Source organism: Podarcis cretensis, assembly GCF_951804945.1.
Source record: "Podarcis cretensis genome assembly, chromosome: 1".
NCBI classification, from domain to species: domain Eukaryota; kingdom Metazoa; phylum Chordata; class Lepidosauria; order Squamata; family Lacertidae; genus Podarcis; species Podarcis cretensis.
The window spans coordinates 118487317-118498859 of record NC_137170.1 but is presented as its reverse complement, the minus strand read 5'-3'; the positions used below and the strand labels follow the sequence as shown (position 1 = coordinate 118498859).

The 11543-nt window shown below is 49.6% G+C and overlaps 1 protein-coding gene and 1 long non-coding RNA gene across 2 annotated transcripts; one reads left to right on the top strand and one right to left on the bottom strand.

The window, feature by feature from the left end:
- Positions 1-1154: 1154 nt before the first annotated feature.
- On the bottom strand, positions 1155-5486 carry EVX2 (even-skipped homeobox 2; the record flags this gene model as incomplete). Its single annotated transcript, XM_079953414.1, has 3 exons — positions 1155-1811; positions 3396-3646; positions 5054-5486. The coding sequence occupies 3 exons, from the start codon at positions 5484-5486 to the stop codon at positions 1155-1157; spliced, it is 1341 nt and encodes a 446-aa protein (XP_079809540.1).
- Positions 5487-8496: 3010 nt separating this feature from the next.
- LOC307208613 lies at positions 8497-10130 on the top strand. The gene is made up of 2 exons (XR_013835199.1): positions 8497-8817; positions 9445-10130. It is a non-coding gene; the product is annotated as an uncharacterized lncRNA (long non-coding RNA).
- The last annotated feature ends 1413 nt before the right edge of the window (positions 10131-11543 follow it).

Genomic DNA, 11543 nt, shown 5'->3' with positions numbered 1-11543 from the left:
GGAAGGTCAGTGATTCGAGACAATGCCTCACCTGCCAATAAAGTTTCAAGTATTTCCCAGATAAATTGTGGACTATGGTGCTCGGAAAGCAGGAAGCTAAAAAATAATTAAAAAAAATAGAACGTAAATTCCCTCGCCCTGTTTCCTGGACGAATATTGCTGTCAGTCTCACACTCCCTTCCCTTTTTACTGGCCGACCCTCAGCTTTCTCATTTGTTTACCGCCCTCCCTCTAAAAGAATAAGAAGAAAGTAGCCAGCCCCTTCCAGTTCAAGAGGGCAGGAGCAGAAGGAAACCATAATAAGAATCGCGTTTCCCCCTTCCTCTTCTCCTATAAAGCACCCGGTTTCTTTGCCCATCAGTCGCCACAGGCATCTCTGTGGCAAATTTCTGCTGGGTTTGTTTGCTTCGTCCTCAGCCAGATCCCCACTAAATGCAGGAATTGGGGTTTGCCTTTGATATATATATACTTTATATATATATAGGTTTGTTTTAAAAGATGCCCAAACAATGCGTTTGGGTTGCGCAGCTGGCACAAGCGCCGGCCTTCGAGATGGCTGCTACTAGAGCAACCATTGGCCATGCTGGCTTAACCTACCGCTCAGCAACAACTGGGCTGGCCACAGGTTAGCCATCCTTTCTGCAGAGGACCAAGGATAAGGTGCTGCTTAGATATCCAGCCGTGCTAACAACCGTCGGCTGCAGGTCAGAGGCGCCCAAGAGCAGTTCCCGTTGCTGCCAGCAGGGGGAGCGAGGCAGCACCCTCCGTAGCTTGGACGGCTGCATTGAGTGCAGAATGTCTAGAAACGATCGTTCTCCAATCCTAACAACTGGGGGTGCTTGTTGGGTGTGAGGAGGGGGCGGGGGAGAGAGGAAGCACAGAATGTTAAAAGGCCAGTATGTTTGGGGATGCTCCCCACACCTTCCTCCTCCAACCACCCTCTCCCAGCAGCCATCTTTTTAAATCAGGGCCGTGAGAACAACAGCAAAACAACAATAATTAATTATAGTACTTAAAAAAAAACCACCTTTTTGCTAGAGTTCCAGTGTATGCCCGCCCCTCCCCTCCGTTGTACAAAACGGTTCTCTTCTGCCCTCGGCCACCCCGGCTCAACAGCGCCTCCCACTGGCCGCCGGGGTGGGGGGGCTGGCTAGTTATCTGGTCAAGGCGGCCTCCTCCCGCTGGTCTGGGGAAGGGACGGCGGTCTTGCTGAGCACGGCGGCCGAGTAAGGCAGGAAGCCGCTCTCCGAGCGCTGAGCTCCGGCCGCAGTGCAGGTGAAATCCGAGCCGGAGGCGCGCGATCCCAGGGCTGCCGCGGCCGCGGCCGCCGCCGACTGGCTACTGTGGCAGCTGAGGCAGGAGCAGGGCGCGGAGCCGGCCGGAGGAGCCGTCGAGGCTGCTGCGGCCGCGGCGGCGGCTGCAGCTGCAGCGGCCGAGGCTGCGGCGCTGCTGTTGAGGCCGGCTGCGGCGGCTGCGGCGGGCGACTGGTAGAGGCCCGGGTGTCTGAAGCTGCACAGCAGCTCGGGCCGGGAGTAAGGGTGCGAGAGGGCGCGGAAGGTGTCCAGAGGGCGGATGGAGGTGGCGAAAGGTGAGGCGGTGGCCCCCGACGCCGCAGCCGCGGCCGCGGCCGCCGTCACCCCGACGTGCGGGTAGTAGTGCAGCGGCACGTGGGAATGGAACGGGTAAGGCAGGCTCCCCGTGGCCGCCGCGTGGGTCATCATGTACGTGTAGAAGCTGGGGTCCGCCGGGTGGGGCCAAGACATGGCCAGCCGCTGCCTCTTGTCCTTCATCCGTCGGTTCTGGAACCACACCTGGTGGAGTGCGGGGGAAGGGGGGGGAGACAGGGGGAGATGTGGGGCAGCGAATAGGGAGGTGGGGGGGACACACAGAGGATAGGACGGCTTAGAAACGGCAGCAGATCCACAGCAGCGCGCCACGCCTCCTCCCTCTGCCGCGGGGTCAGATGCCAAGCCTGGCGCGGCCCTTGCGCCCCGAGGCGCAGCTGGCATTGCTAAGCCCCCTCCTCGCCAGGGACATTGCTTGCCCCACATGGCCTGAGTTAGGTTTTCGAACCAGCCTTAAACCTCCCCAACTTGGCTGGCCCGCTCGATTCAGGCTCTCTCGCCGGGCTCCGCGCTTCTTCCGTTTGAACTTTTAGGCCGCAGAGATATTACAATGGTTCTTTGCCTCTCCTTTGCGCGCCGCCGGGGTTGGGAAACTTTACCCTGCTGAGCCACTACGGTGGCTGCGCTGTCTCCGATCTCAAAAATGAAACCGCTCCCCCGCTCCCATTCCGTATTAAAATATAATCAGGGATGTCAGCCCTCTCTTATTTCAATTGAGCCTAATTCAGTGGAAGCACTGGGTTGCTGTTTTTTCAAAGTTATCATTTTTAACAAACCTTCATTAATAAACCTTTTTTTAAAGAAAATGACCAAGATTGCAGATCAAGTTGCAAACCCTTATCAACGCTACATTTATTTTCAACGACCAAAACAGGCAATAAGTCTCCATATCTGCTTATTGAAAAGGCTGAGAGTTCTGCCCACGGAAAATACCCTTTGCAACGAAATATATGGATGTTTCTGGTCTTCCGGTTTACCTTGGCTCCCTTTCTGTTTATCCCATAGCGCACTATATAGCACGTGATTCAAAACCATTCATTCGGAAGCGATTTGGTCCGGCTACAGAAACCAAATGTTCATGTTTTTTTAAAAACCGTAAAAGCCAAACACGGTTTGATTATTGCAAAACTATTAAGGCTTCCATTTCTCCCGATTCTTTACGGTGTCGAAGGTAGGGCCTTCTCACCTCAGACTGCGATCCTAGGCACGTTTACCCGCAAGTAAGCCCAGTGGAACATAGTGCGACTTACTTCCAATTAAACTCGTCTAAGGACAGAGTGCAGCCATTTGCCTCTTCCTCTCAGATGAGGTAGAGAAGAATCAGCAAATGGAATAGAAACCATCTGAAGGAATAACGGCGTGTGATCCATTTCTAAATCGACTCGAGTTATTAAAAAAAAATTCACATTAACTGCCTTTCTCCTATTTTTTATTTTTTAGTAAACCTTTTGAAAATGCGAGAAACAATGGGAAAAGACTATCTGGGGGTGGGGGAGAGAGACTAGGTTAAAAATAGCTAAACAATCTGGTGGGAAGAGTGGAATTCTCTGCACGTTTATCTGGTGCCTTTTTTTATTCTCCTTGGCCTTGAAGAAGCGGAGGCGTCAAACGCGGCCTCTTTCGCTGCCCGCAAGGCGCAGCTGGACCGAGGCTGGAGCTCTGGTGGTTTAAAGAACCCGAAAGAATAACAGAGCGCGCGCAAAGCCAGGAGCCAGCCGGCAGCCTCCCTCGCCTCCCGCAGCCGCGGCTTGCCCTGATACACTACTGTACCTTGATGGTAGTCTCCGGCAGGTTGAGAGCCGCGGCCAGCTCGCACCTTCTGGGCCGAGAGACATAGTTCTCCCGGTAGAACTCCTTCTCCAGCCGAGCGATCTGCTCCCGGGTGAAGGCGGTGCGGTACCTCCGCACTTGATCCGCTCCGGAGCTGGAGTTCCCCAAGGCGCTGCCGCCGTGCAGGCTGCTTAAACTGGAACCCGAGGACGAGGTGGTGGTGCTGGGCGTGGAGCTGCTCTCGGAATATCCTACGGAGCAACAACAATGACAGCAGTGAGAAAGCATCAAAGAGCGATGGCTCTTCTCCAGGAGAAGAAGGGATGAGCTGGCGGGCGGGTTTCAACCAAGCGGCAGGCGCCGCTGGCAATCTGGGCTCTCCCTGATAATTAATGCTGGCTGTCACGGATACAAATTGCCGCTGTTAATAGAATCAATAAAAGTTTCTTTTCTTTCTTTCCTTTTCTTTTTTAAACACGGCTTCATAAGCAAACTAGACGCCTTCTTGTGAAATAAATAAATGCAACTCTCTCTGCTCTGCGGAAGAAATTAACCGAGGAACAAAGTTAAGGCAGGCGTTTTCCTCAAAGCGTCCCTCCAGCGGAGACTTCGCTCGTCTTTTCCTGTCCCTGCTTCCCTTTCCTTTTTATTTCGTGGGAACCAAATGGTGTCCCTAAAAACCCAAAGGCGTGCCAATTTCCTCGTAGGGTACCTTTAGGCAAAAGGTAAACAGCCCCCGCGTCCTAGAAAGATTGATTCGTGGTTATAAATTTGCAAGTTGCCTCCAGTTAGGATCTATTTCCTAACGGACGCTTCGAAAAAGTTGCTACAGCGCTTTGAGAGATTACGCAGTATTAAGTGTAGGATCGAAGTTAACAATGCCCAGAGAAATACTATTTTGGCTTTGAGGTGGGGCGGACATAGCGGGAAGGAGAAACACCTAATGCATTAAAAATAATAATAATACATAACTGCATTTTTAGTGAAAGCATCAAACAGAAAGTCAGACAGACACACAAAAGAACCTTCCTAGGAATAGAAACACGCACTGGACTCTAAATGCAGCCTCTAACTGCCGTGTTGAAGATGCCACGTTATGAGCTGTATTTTATAATTACACAGTACCAAAATTGCGCAAGAAACACCTGTCTACACACTCTGGATTTTTTAAAATAATAATAAAAAACGGTGCAAGTGGCACTTCGTTCTCCAAAACAAACAGAAGAAATCTTGTGGAAGATATACTCAGAAGGTGTGCAACGTTTGGTAGTCACAAATACACCATGACAGTCCTGTTCACTTCGGCATAGATTATAAAAACTCAGCGTGTGCAGATAAGTCTGGAGATGCCTTTAGCACCCTGGATAGACTGCCTGGTCTTGAGAAGCACAATAACACGCCAAAGAGGCTTCCACATTTGAATATCCATATTGTACCTGCCTGTTCCATAAAAGACCAGCGGACGATCCCTTGGTATTTAATGTGCTGCTTTAAAATCCTGATCTTCTCCAGGAAAATCTGGAGGGGGGTGTCAGGGTGCCTTGTATTTCTCCCCATCTCCCCCCACCCAAGTTCTTACCCCAGTAAACGCCCGCTTTGGAGTGGGGTGGGGTGGTGGCGCCGGGGTAGACGGGGAGAGAGAGGGAGAGAGCGGTTACCTTTGTTATTGTTTTCCTTCAGCTGGGAGGAAGTGAGGCTGGCGGGGGAGCGGAGCGCAGAGCAGCCCACCTCCACGTCGCTGTTCATATCTGCCTCTTGAGCAACTTCTGAGTAATGGCTAATCTTCTTCCTCCCATCCGAGGGAGGCAGCTCCGAGGTGGCGACGCCGACGCCGCTTTCGCCGCTCTGGTGCTGGAGGTTGAATAAAGTGTCTATTTCGAATTTCCCTTTGGCAGGGATGTCCCCTAAAGAGGTGTGCAGAGAAGCGGAAGTCAGTCTCGGGCTCAGGCGGCCGCCGTGGGGCGAATTTTCGAGGGCCTCCAATACCACGTTGCCAGCCGAGTCGGACAAATTCGCCAGCCTTTTGCCAGCCGTGGGGCTGTGCAGCCCTCGTTCCATCAGGATCATCTCTTTTCTTATTCTTTCCATCATCTCTCAGCTCTTTTCCCCCCCTCCTTGGGAAAAAAAAGTATATATATATATAAATATATATGTCAAGGTTGCAAAGGGTTCGTCCTCCTAATGATGAGCCGTGCAGCAGGGGCTAATTCGCATTCAGCCCGGCGAGTGTCTCTAAATATTATTATTACCTCTTTTGGAAGGGGAGGCGTAAAAAAAAGAAAAAAAAAAAGGCGAGATGCAAAAGCGAAGGGAATGACTGGTCAAAATGACCCATACATCCTTCCTAGCCCCGAAATGTCATTCATCACGAATAGGGAGCGCTCGTCATTAAGGTACGGATGACGCTGGTCGAATAATCATTTATTGTAACAGGTTTATAAGCAAATAAATACAAGCTCCTGTCAACGGATAATGAAGGCGGCTTCGGAGCAGACAAATAGATCCAGGTAGGGAGGCAGAGGGAGAGAAAGAGAGAGAGACCCGGAGTGAAGAGAAGAGAAGCGCTTGTCCTTTGCTCGATCAGATCTTGCATGGATTGCTCTGGGGTTTGGCCTCTGGGGTGAAATTGACAGTCTGATTAATAAAACGAGCTGAGCAACATTTCCCCCTTCATTTAGGTGCATCATTATGCTCTGATTCCCCCCTTTCTTTCCTTTCCCCCTTTTTGCTTTTGTGTGTGTGTGAGTGAGAGAGCCAGCGTGTGCGTGTGTGTGTGTGTGAGCGCGCGCGCGCCTCTTGGCTTCTTAGCTCCTAACGATGCAAGCTTCTTTCTCGTTTGTCCTCCTCGGACAGAAACACGGGGGCTAAATGACAGGGGAGGCTTTGATTTCTAGGGAGGAGGGTTTCTCTCTCTCTCTCTCTCTCTCTCTCTCTCTCTCTCTCCCTTAAAGAGAGAAAAGCTGCCAAGGTGTGTGTGTGGGTGTGGGTGTGCAAGAGAGAGAGATCGCCCCATTCAGTCCTCTTTTAATCACCTTTCCTTACTATTTAAGAAAGCAGGCATCCAAGACGTCCCAGGAAGAAATCGACTCGCCCTTTCCACCGGGACAAACACACACACACACACACACACACACACACACGGACTTCCAGACTTAAATAACTATTTCTGCAGATACATACCAGCCCAAAAAGAGCATCTATCGCGAGCTACAGCCTGTGCGCACAACCATTAAGAGTAATCCAAGGGGATCTCAGCGTTATTTCCTTAACTCATCCACAAACCATATATATATTTGTGTCTATGTGTGGTGGTGGTAGTGGGCAGGCCTGCGGGGGGTGAGGGGGAGGTTTTTTTTTTTCTTCCTTTCCATAATCCTGTTTATTGACGGAACTAGTCTAAAGTCCTTCCTTCGCCTCTGGCTCAAAATCCTCTCCCTGGTGGAATGACGGGAAGCAAAAACAAAAGGAAAGAAAAGTTCGGCGGAATCTTAAAGACATGATTCAAAGCACCAGAGAGGAGTACTTAAAAAAAAAAAAAAAATTCATTAATATATTCATTCAGCCATTCTCTGCCTAGATTTTTCTCTCCAACCTACTCCACCCCTTTTAAAACGAAGCCCTGATATATATATATATATTTAACGCTTTTGGTATGTATATATATATAAAAGGCCTGGATTGCAAAGGCAAATAGCGAGAGCCGCCATTCTCCTCGCCCTCCTCCAACTCCCCTTCCAGCCAACCTCCTTCCCTTGTGTAAAGTTACCTGCCTCTCCGTTTCCTCCCCTCTCTCTTTCTCGGTTCGGAGAGATTCCGGGGAGCAGCCAATCTCTCTCGGCGCCCAGAGGGACGCGGGGGGCCGCGATTCGCCGGCCCTTCCTCTCGGAAACTCTCTCTCCGGCGAGAACTTTGATGGTAATATAATGACGCCGAGGGCAAACGAAGATAAAGCCGGCTGTCATTAGCATCCTGGGAGCATCTCCTCGAGAGGTACAGCGCCCAACCTTTTTTTCCACCCGAGGAAAGCCTTGCTGTCGGGGTTTCCCTTCTCTCCCCACCCCCTGTGAGATTCTGCTAAAGTTTATATTTCTGGCTGTGGGTGGAATCCGATGGAAATGCCTCTCCCGCGATACGGTAACACCTCCGCCACACACACCTAGAAAAATGCACTCCTCTTTCAAGCCTGGTGCTTGATCTGATACGAAAAAGCTTCCTTTGAAAAGAAACAGGGCACGATCCAAGTTATACGAGGCTGCAGCCCTTCTGCATACTCACCTAGGGTTAAGCCCCATAGGACTGTCAGGGGCTTTACTTCCAAGTAGATGGGCAGAGGCTTGCGCTCTGAAGCCCTTTCAAATCCCGTTGATTCCAACAGTGCAGAGCTAAGCAGGTCCGCCATTAAAATGTGTTTAATTTCTGACTTAGACGTGCTTTTAAAGTGCATGATGTTGACCCATTTCTCCCAGATGTTGGGTGTACCCTGGATAAAGTCCAGGGCTCTTTAGCCAGAGGGCAAGTAAAGGGCATTTGTGCTCTCACTTGCGCGACCCTGATAAGATCCACTTTCAGTGTGCTTAGGATGGTGTTGCCACGGATTTCTGAAGAACACCTGGATCTTACATAATAATTTCCCCTAAAGTGACTCAGAAGTGTTTGTGTGTGAGAGAGGAAGAGAGAGAGAGTGGTTTGGTCCAAGATCCTCTTAAAGACTTCATGGAATATTAACATTAAATTGATTCTACACATAATAGCCAGATTTTTAAAAAATCCAAACCCCCAACTCTGTTAGTTCCTGTGTTAAGGCTGTTGTTGCAAAAGCAACGAAGGCCCAGTGCGCACCGCACCTTCAAAACACATATTTAAAGCACATAACTCCCATCTCACAAAGAATCCTGGGAACTGTAGTTTGTTAAGGGTGCTAGGAATGTCAGCTCTCTGGTGGGCAAACTACGGTTCCCATGATTATTATTTTTGGGGAGGGGTGTGTTCTTTAAATATATGGTGCGCAGGCAGTCCAAGAGCCCAGAGGCGCCTTAACGTTTATTACGTCATAAGCTTTCCTGGACTTGAGAAGCCAGAGGACTCTAAGCCATGAAAACTTCCGCCACAATCAGTGTGTTAGTCAAGACTCTTAACCATAGAAATGTAGAGTTGCAAGAGGCCACCAGGGTCGTCTAGTCCAACTCCCTGCAGTGCCCAATATGGGGCTCGAACCCACAACCCTGAAATTAGGAGTCTCTTGCTCAGTTACTGACGGAGCTATCTTCGCTGCTCTTGTTGGGTTTCTTCCCCTTCCCAGGTCAAGTGTTCGAGATCGGTTGAGGCTCTCTAAGGGGGTCTGTTGTTCATTAAACCCCATCCAAGCAATTAAGGCGAGCCTTCGGTGGTTCCCCGAAGTGCGAATTTCCCTGTCGAAGCCTGGGTGCGTATTACAACAGGAAAGGATGAAAATGGCAAGCAAATTGGAAACAGAGCATGCGCTTGTCCGTAGGGGCATTTGAGAACAGGATCTCCTATTACTGAGCAACATTCAAGGTGCAAAAATTGCATTTCTGTGCGATCCTCTATTGCTACTATTAAAACCCCTCCCTTTCTCAAAAGCACACAAGGAAGTAGAAGCGGATAACGGTGAGGTTAGGAATTAACCTCTTCCTGTCTGATTGACCAGATGCCCTATCCTGACAAGCGTCCCAGAGCCCACCCGGTGACTAAACTACGACGACAGCAGCAATCTGCTCTCTGGCAGTCAGTCTCCCGTTTTAAACTGGAACAGTAACCAGTTCCGAGTTGTTGTTTTTCGGAGTCCACACAACTCTCCCTCCCTCCCTCCCTCCCTCCCTCCCTCCCTCTCTTTTGCTGGGATCCTATAAAAATTCCACAGAACTTGGAATCCGCCAGATTTCCGCGTGAACGCTCTTGACTGTAGACTAGGCCTCCGAGTTTTGCATATCAGAGGATCGCCAGCAAAAGAAACCCTAAACCTAATAATAATAATAATAATAATAATAATAATAAATACTATAAGAGCGATGCTGTCCTCCCTAAATAGACAAGAAACACGGTTTGGCTCTGGGCTGGAGAAGACATGCATATCGATTTCCGAGGAAGCTTTAGCCACCGCGTGGGAGTGAGTAACCAACCAGTTATAAAATGGGAAGCGGAAATCTGCGGGCGGCTTTATTGCTGTCGTTTGGCGCCCCCATCCGTTTTCTCAGCGGCGTTAACACGCGCGATATAATTATTTTGCTTCTTCTCCCGCACCCCTTTCCTTCGCCAGCCTAAAACCTTCAGAAAACCGACATCTTCAGACCCTCTCCTAGAATCACGAAGCCCCCCCCCCCCAACCTCCAAATTGATTTCCAACCCAGCCGTCTCCTGGCCCCTTCTCCTTTCGAGGAAAATAGCTGCGGTGCCGAGCGCGCGTTTCGAACTGAGACCCTTCAGCCAAAGGAGGGCTGCAATCGTCTAGACTCCCCAACTCCCCTTTATTAGTGTTATTTTATATTTTGCACCTTTTAAAGAATAGCAGTCCTCGAGTTTATGTGAGACCTCTTTCAAAGTTTGGCTCTCTTCTCGTGAGAGGGGAAAGTTTAGTGTGCGCCGTAAAAGGCAGTTTAATAATCATCGGCTAAGTAGATATTGCGTAACGACGCCGACCGCAGCCAATGGCAGCTGGTCATTACTCTCCAGAAAGAAAGCAAAATAATACTAATAAAGTCGTTATTTGATGTTTTATATTCCTAGACAACTCGATTAATGGGCTCGAAGGCTCTTTAGAACTATTCTTCGTTTAGGAAACTATTTCTGGGGGTTTAAAGTTGTTGCTCTTGTTGTGTGTGTGTACGTTTTTAAAGACATTTTAGAAATGGGGAATGTTAGCAGACAAATGTACAGGGCTGGTTTTGCTTGCACCGTGTTGACTCAGTTGTCCTTATAAGTTTTATGTAGCTGCTACGGCCTGAAGCCAAGCTTTAAAATAACCCCCTCTCAAAAACTGAGCCCTGAGACATCAAAGAATAAGCGACCCTTGTTTGTTAACTTTTAATTGAGGAGGTCTCATCCGACTTAATTGAAATGGAGCGCAGGTTTCAAGTGGGATAGAAAGCCCCGGCAGCTTTTAAAGAGTCGAAGTGTTCATAGGAAGGGAGGCTGAGTAAATATTTGTTTCCCGTCTTTACTGCGGGTCCTTTGAGGTGAACTGCATAGCGTTGCTTCTGGAGCAGGTAATAAACAGGGGCGTCCCCGCAGCGGAGTCTCCACACAGAAGCCTGTCTTGGAAGTTCTGGCTATGTTTACATCTGTCTAGACCCTCGAATGCCAGACCGTCTGGGATGAACTTGGTTTCACCGCGAGTGTCAGCAAGAACAGGATGGGTCAAACGGGGGGTCAAGCTCGCTTGGGTTTCTCTCAACCTCGGGAGGAGGGCGATAGGTCAGGTGCTCCTCCCCCCACAAGAGGAGAAACCCGCGCCTTCTCCGTGGTATTATAGGGCGCTTAGCGCTCATAGGATTTTTAACATTCACCCTTCCAGGGTCCCGAAAGCGTTCAGATTATGTTTCTGCTTTCTCGTTTCACCACCGGGGCTGCTGCTGCATCCTCAGTTCTCAATTTATTCGCCCGGGGCTGCGAGTACAGGAGCGCCCGTGGGGATGTGTAGGCGCACACACCCGCGCCAACCACGGCACGCTCACAAACACGTATAGGCGCAAAGACTGCACAACAGTTACGAAGGACGCTGGTATATAGGGAACACCGGAGCAGCCCACTTGTTTAAATAAATAAGCATATAAAACACACGCCCACAAATATCATATTTATTTATGTTTGCATATGCATATGTGTGCGTGTATTTGAGTGAGAGAAGTAGATGAGATATATTTTTTAAAATGCTAAATATAGGGAATCCAGAAACCAGTAGAAGAAGAAGAGTTTGGATTTGATATCCTGCTTTATCACCACCCTAAGGAGTCTCAAAGCGGCTAACAATATCCTTTTCCCTTCCTCCCCCACAACAAATACTCTGAGAGACTTCAGAGAAGTGTGACTAGCCCAAGGTCACCCAGCAGCTGCATGTGGAGGAGCGGGGAATCGAACCTAGTTCACCAGATTAGAAGTCCACCGCTCTTAACCACTACACGACACTAGCTC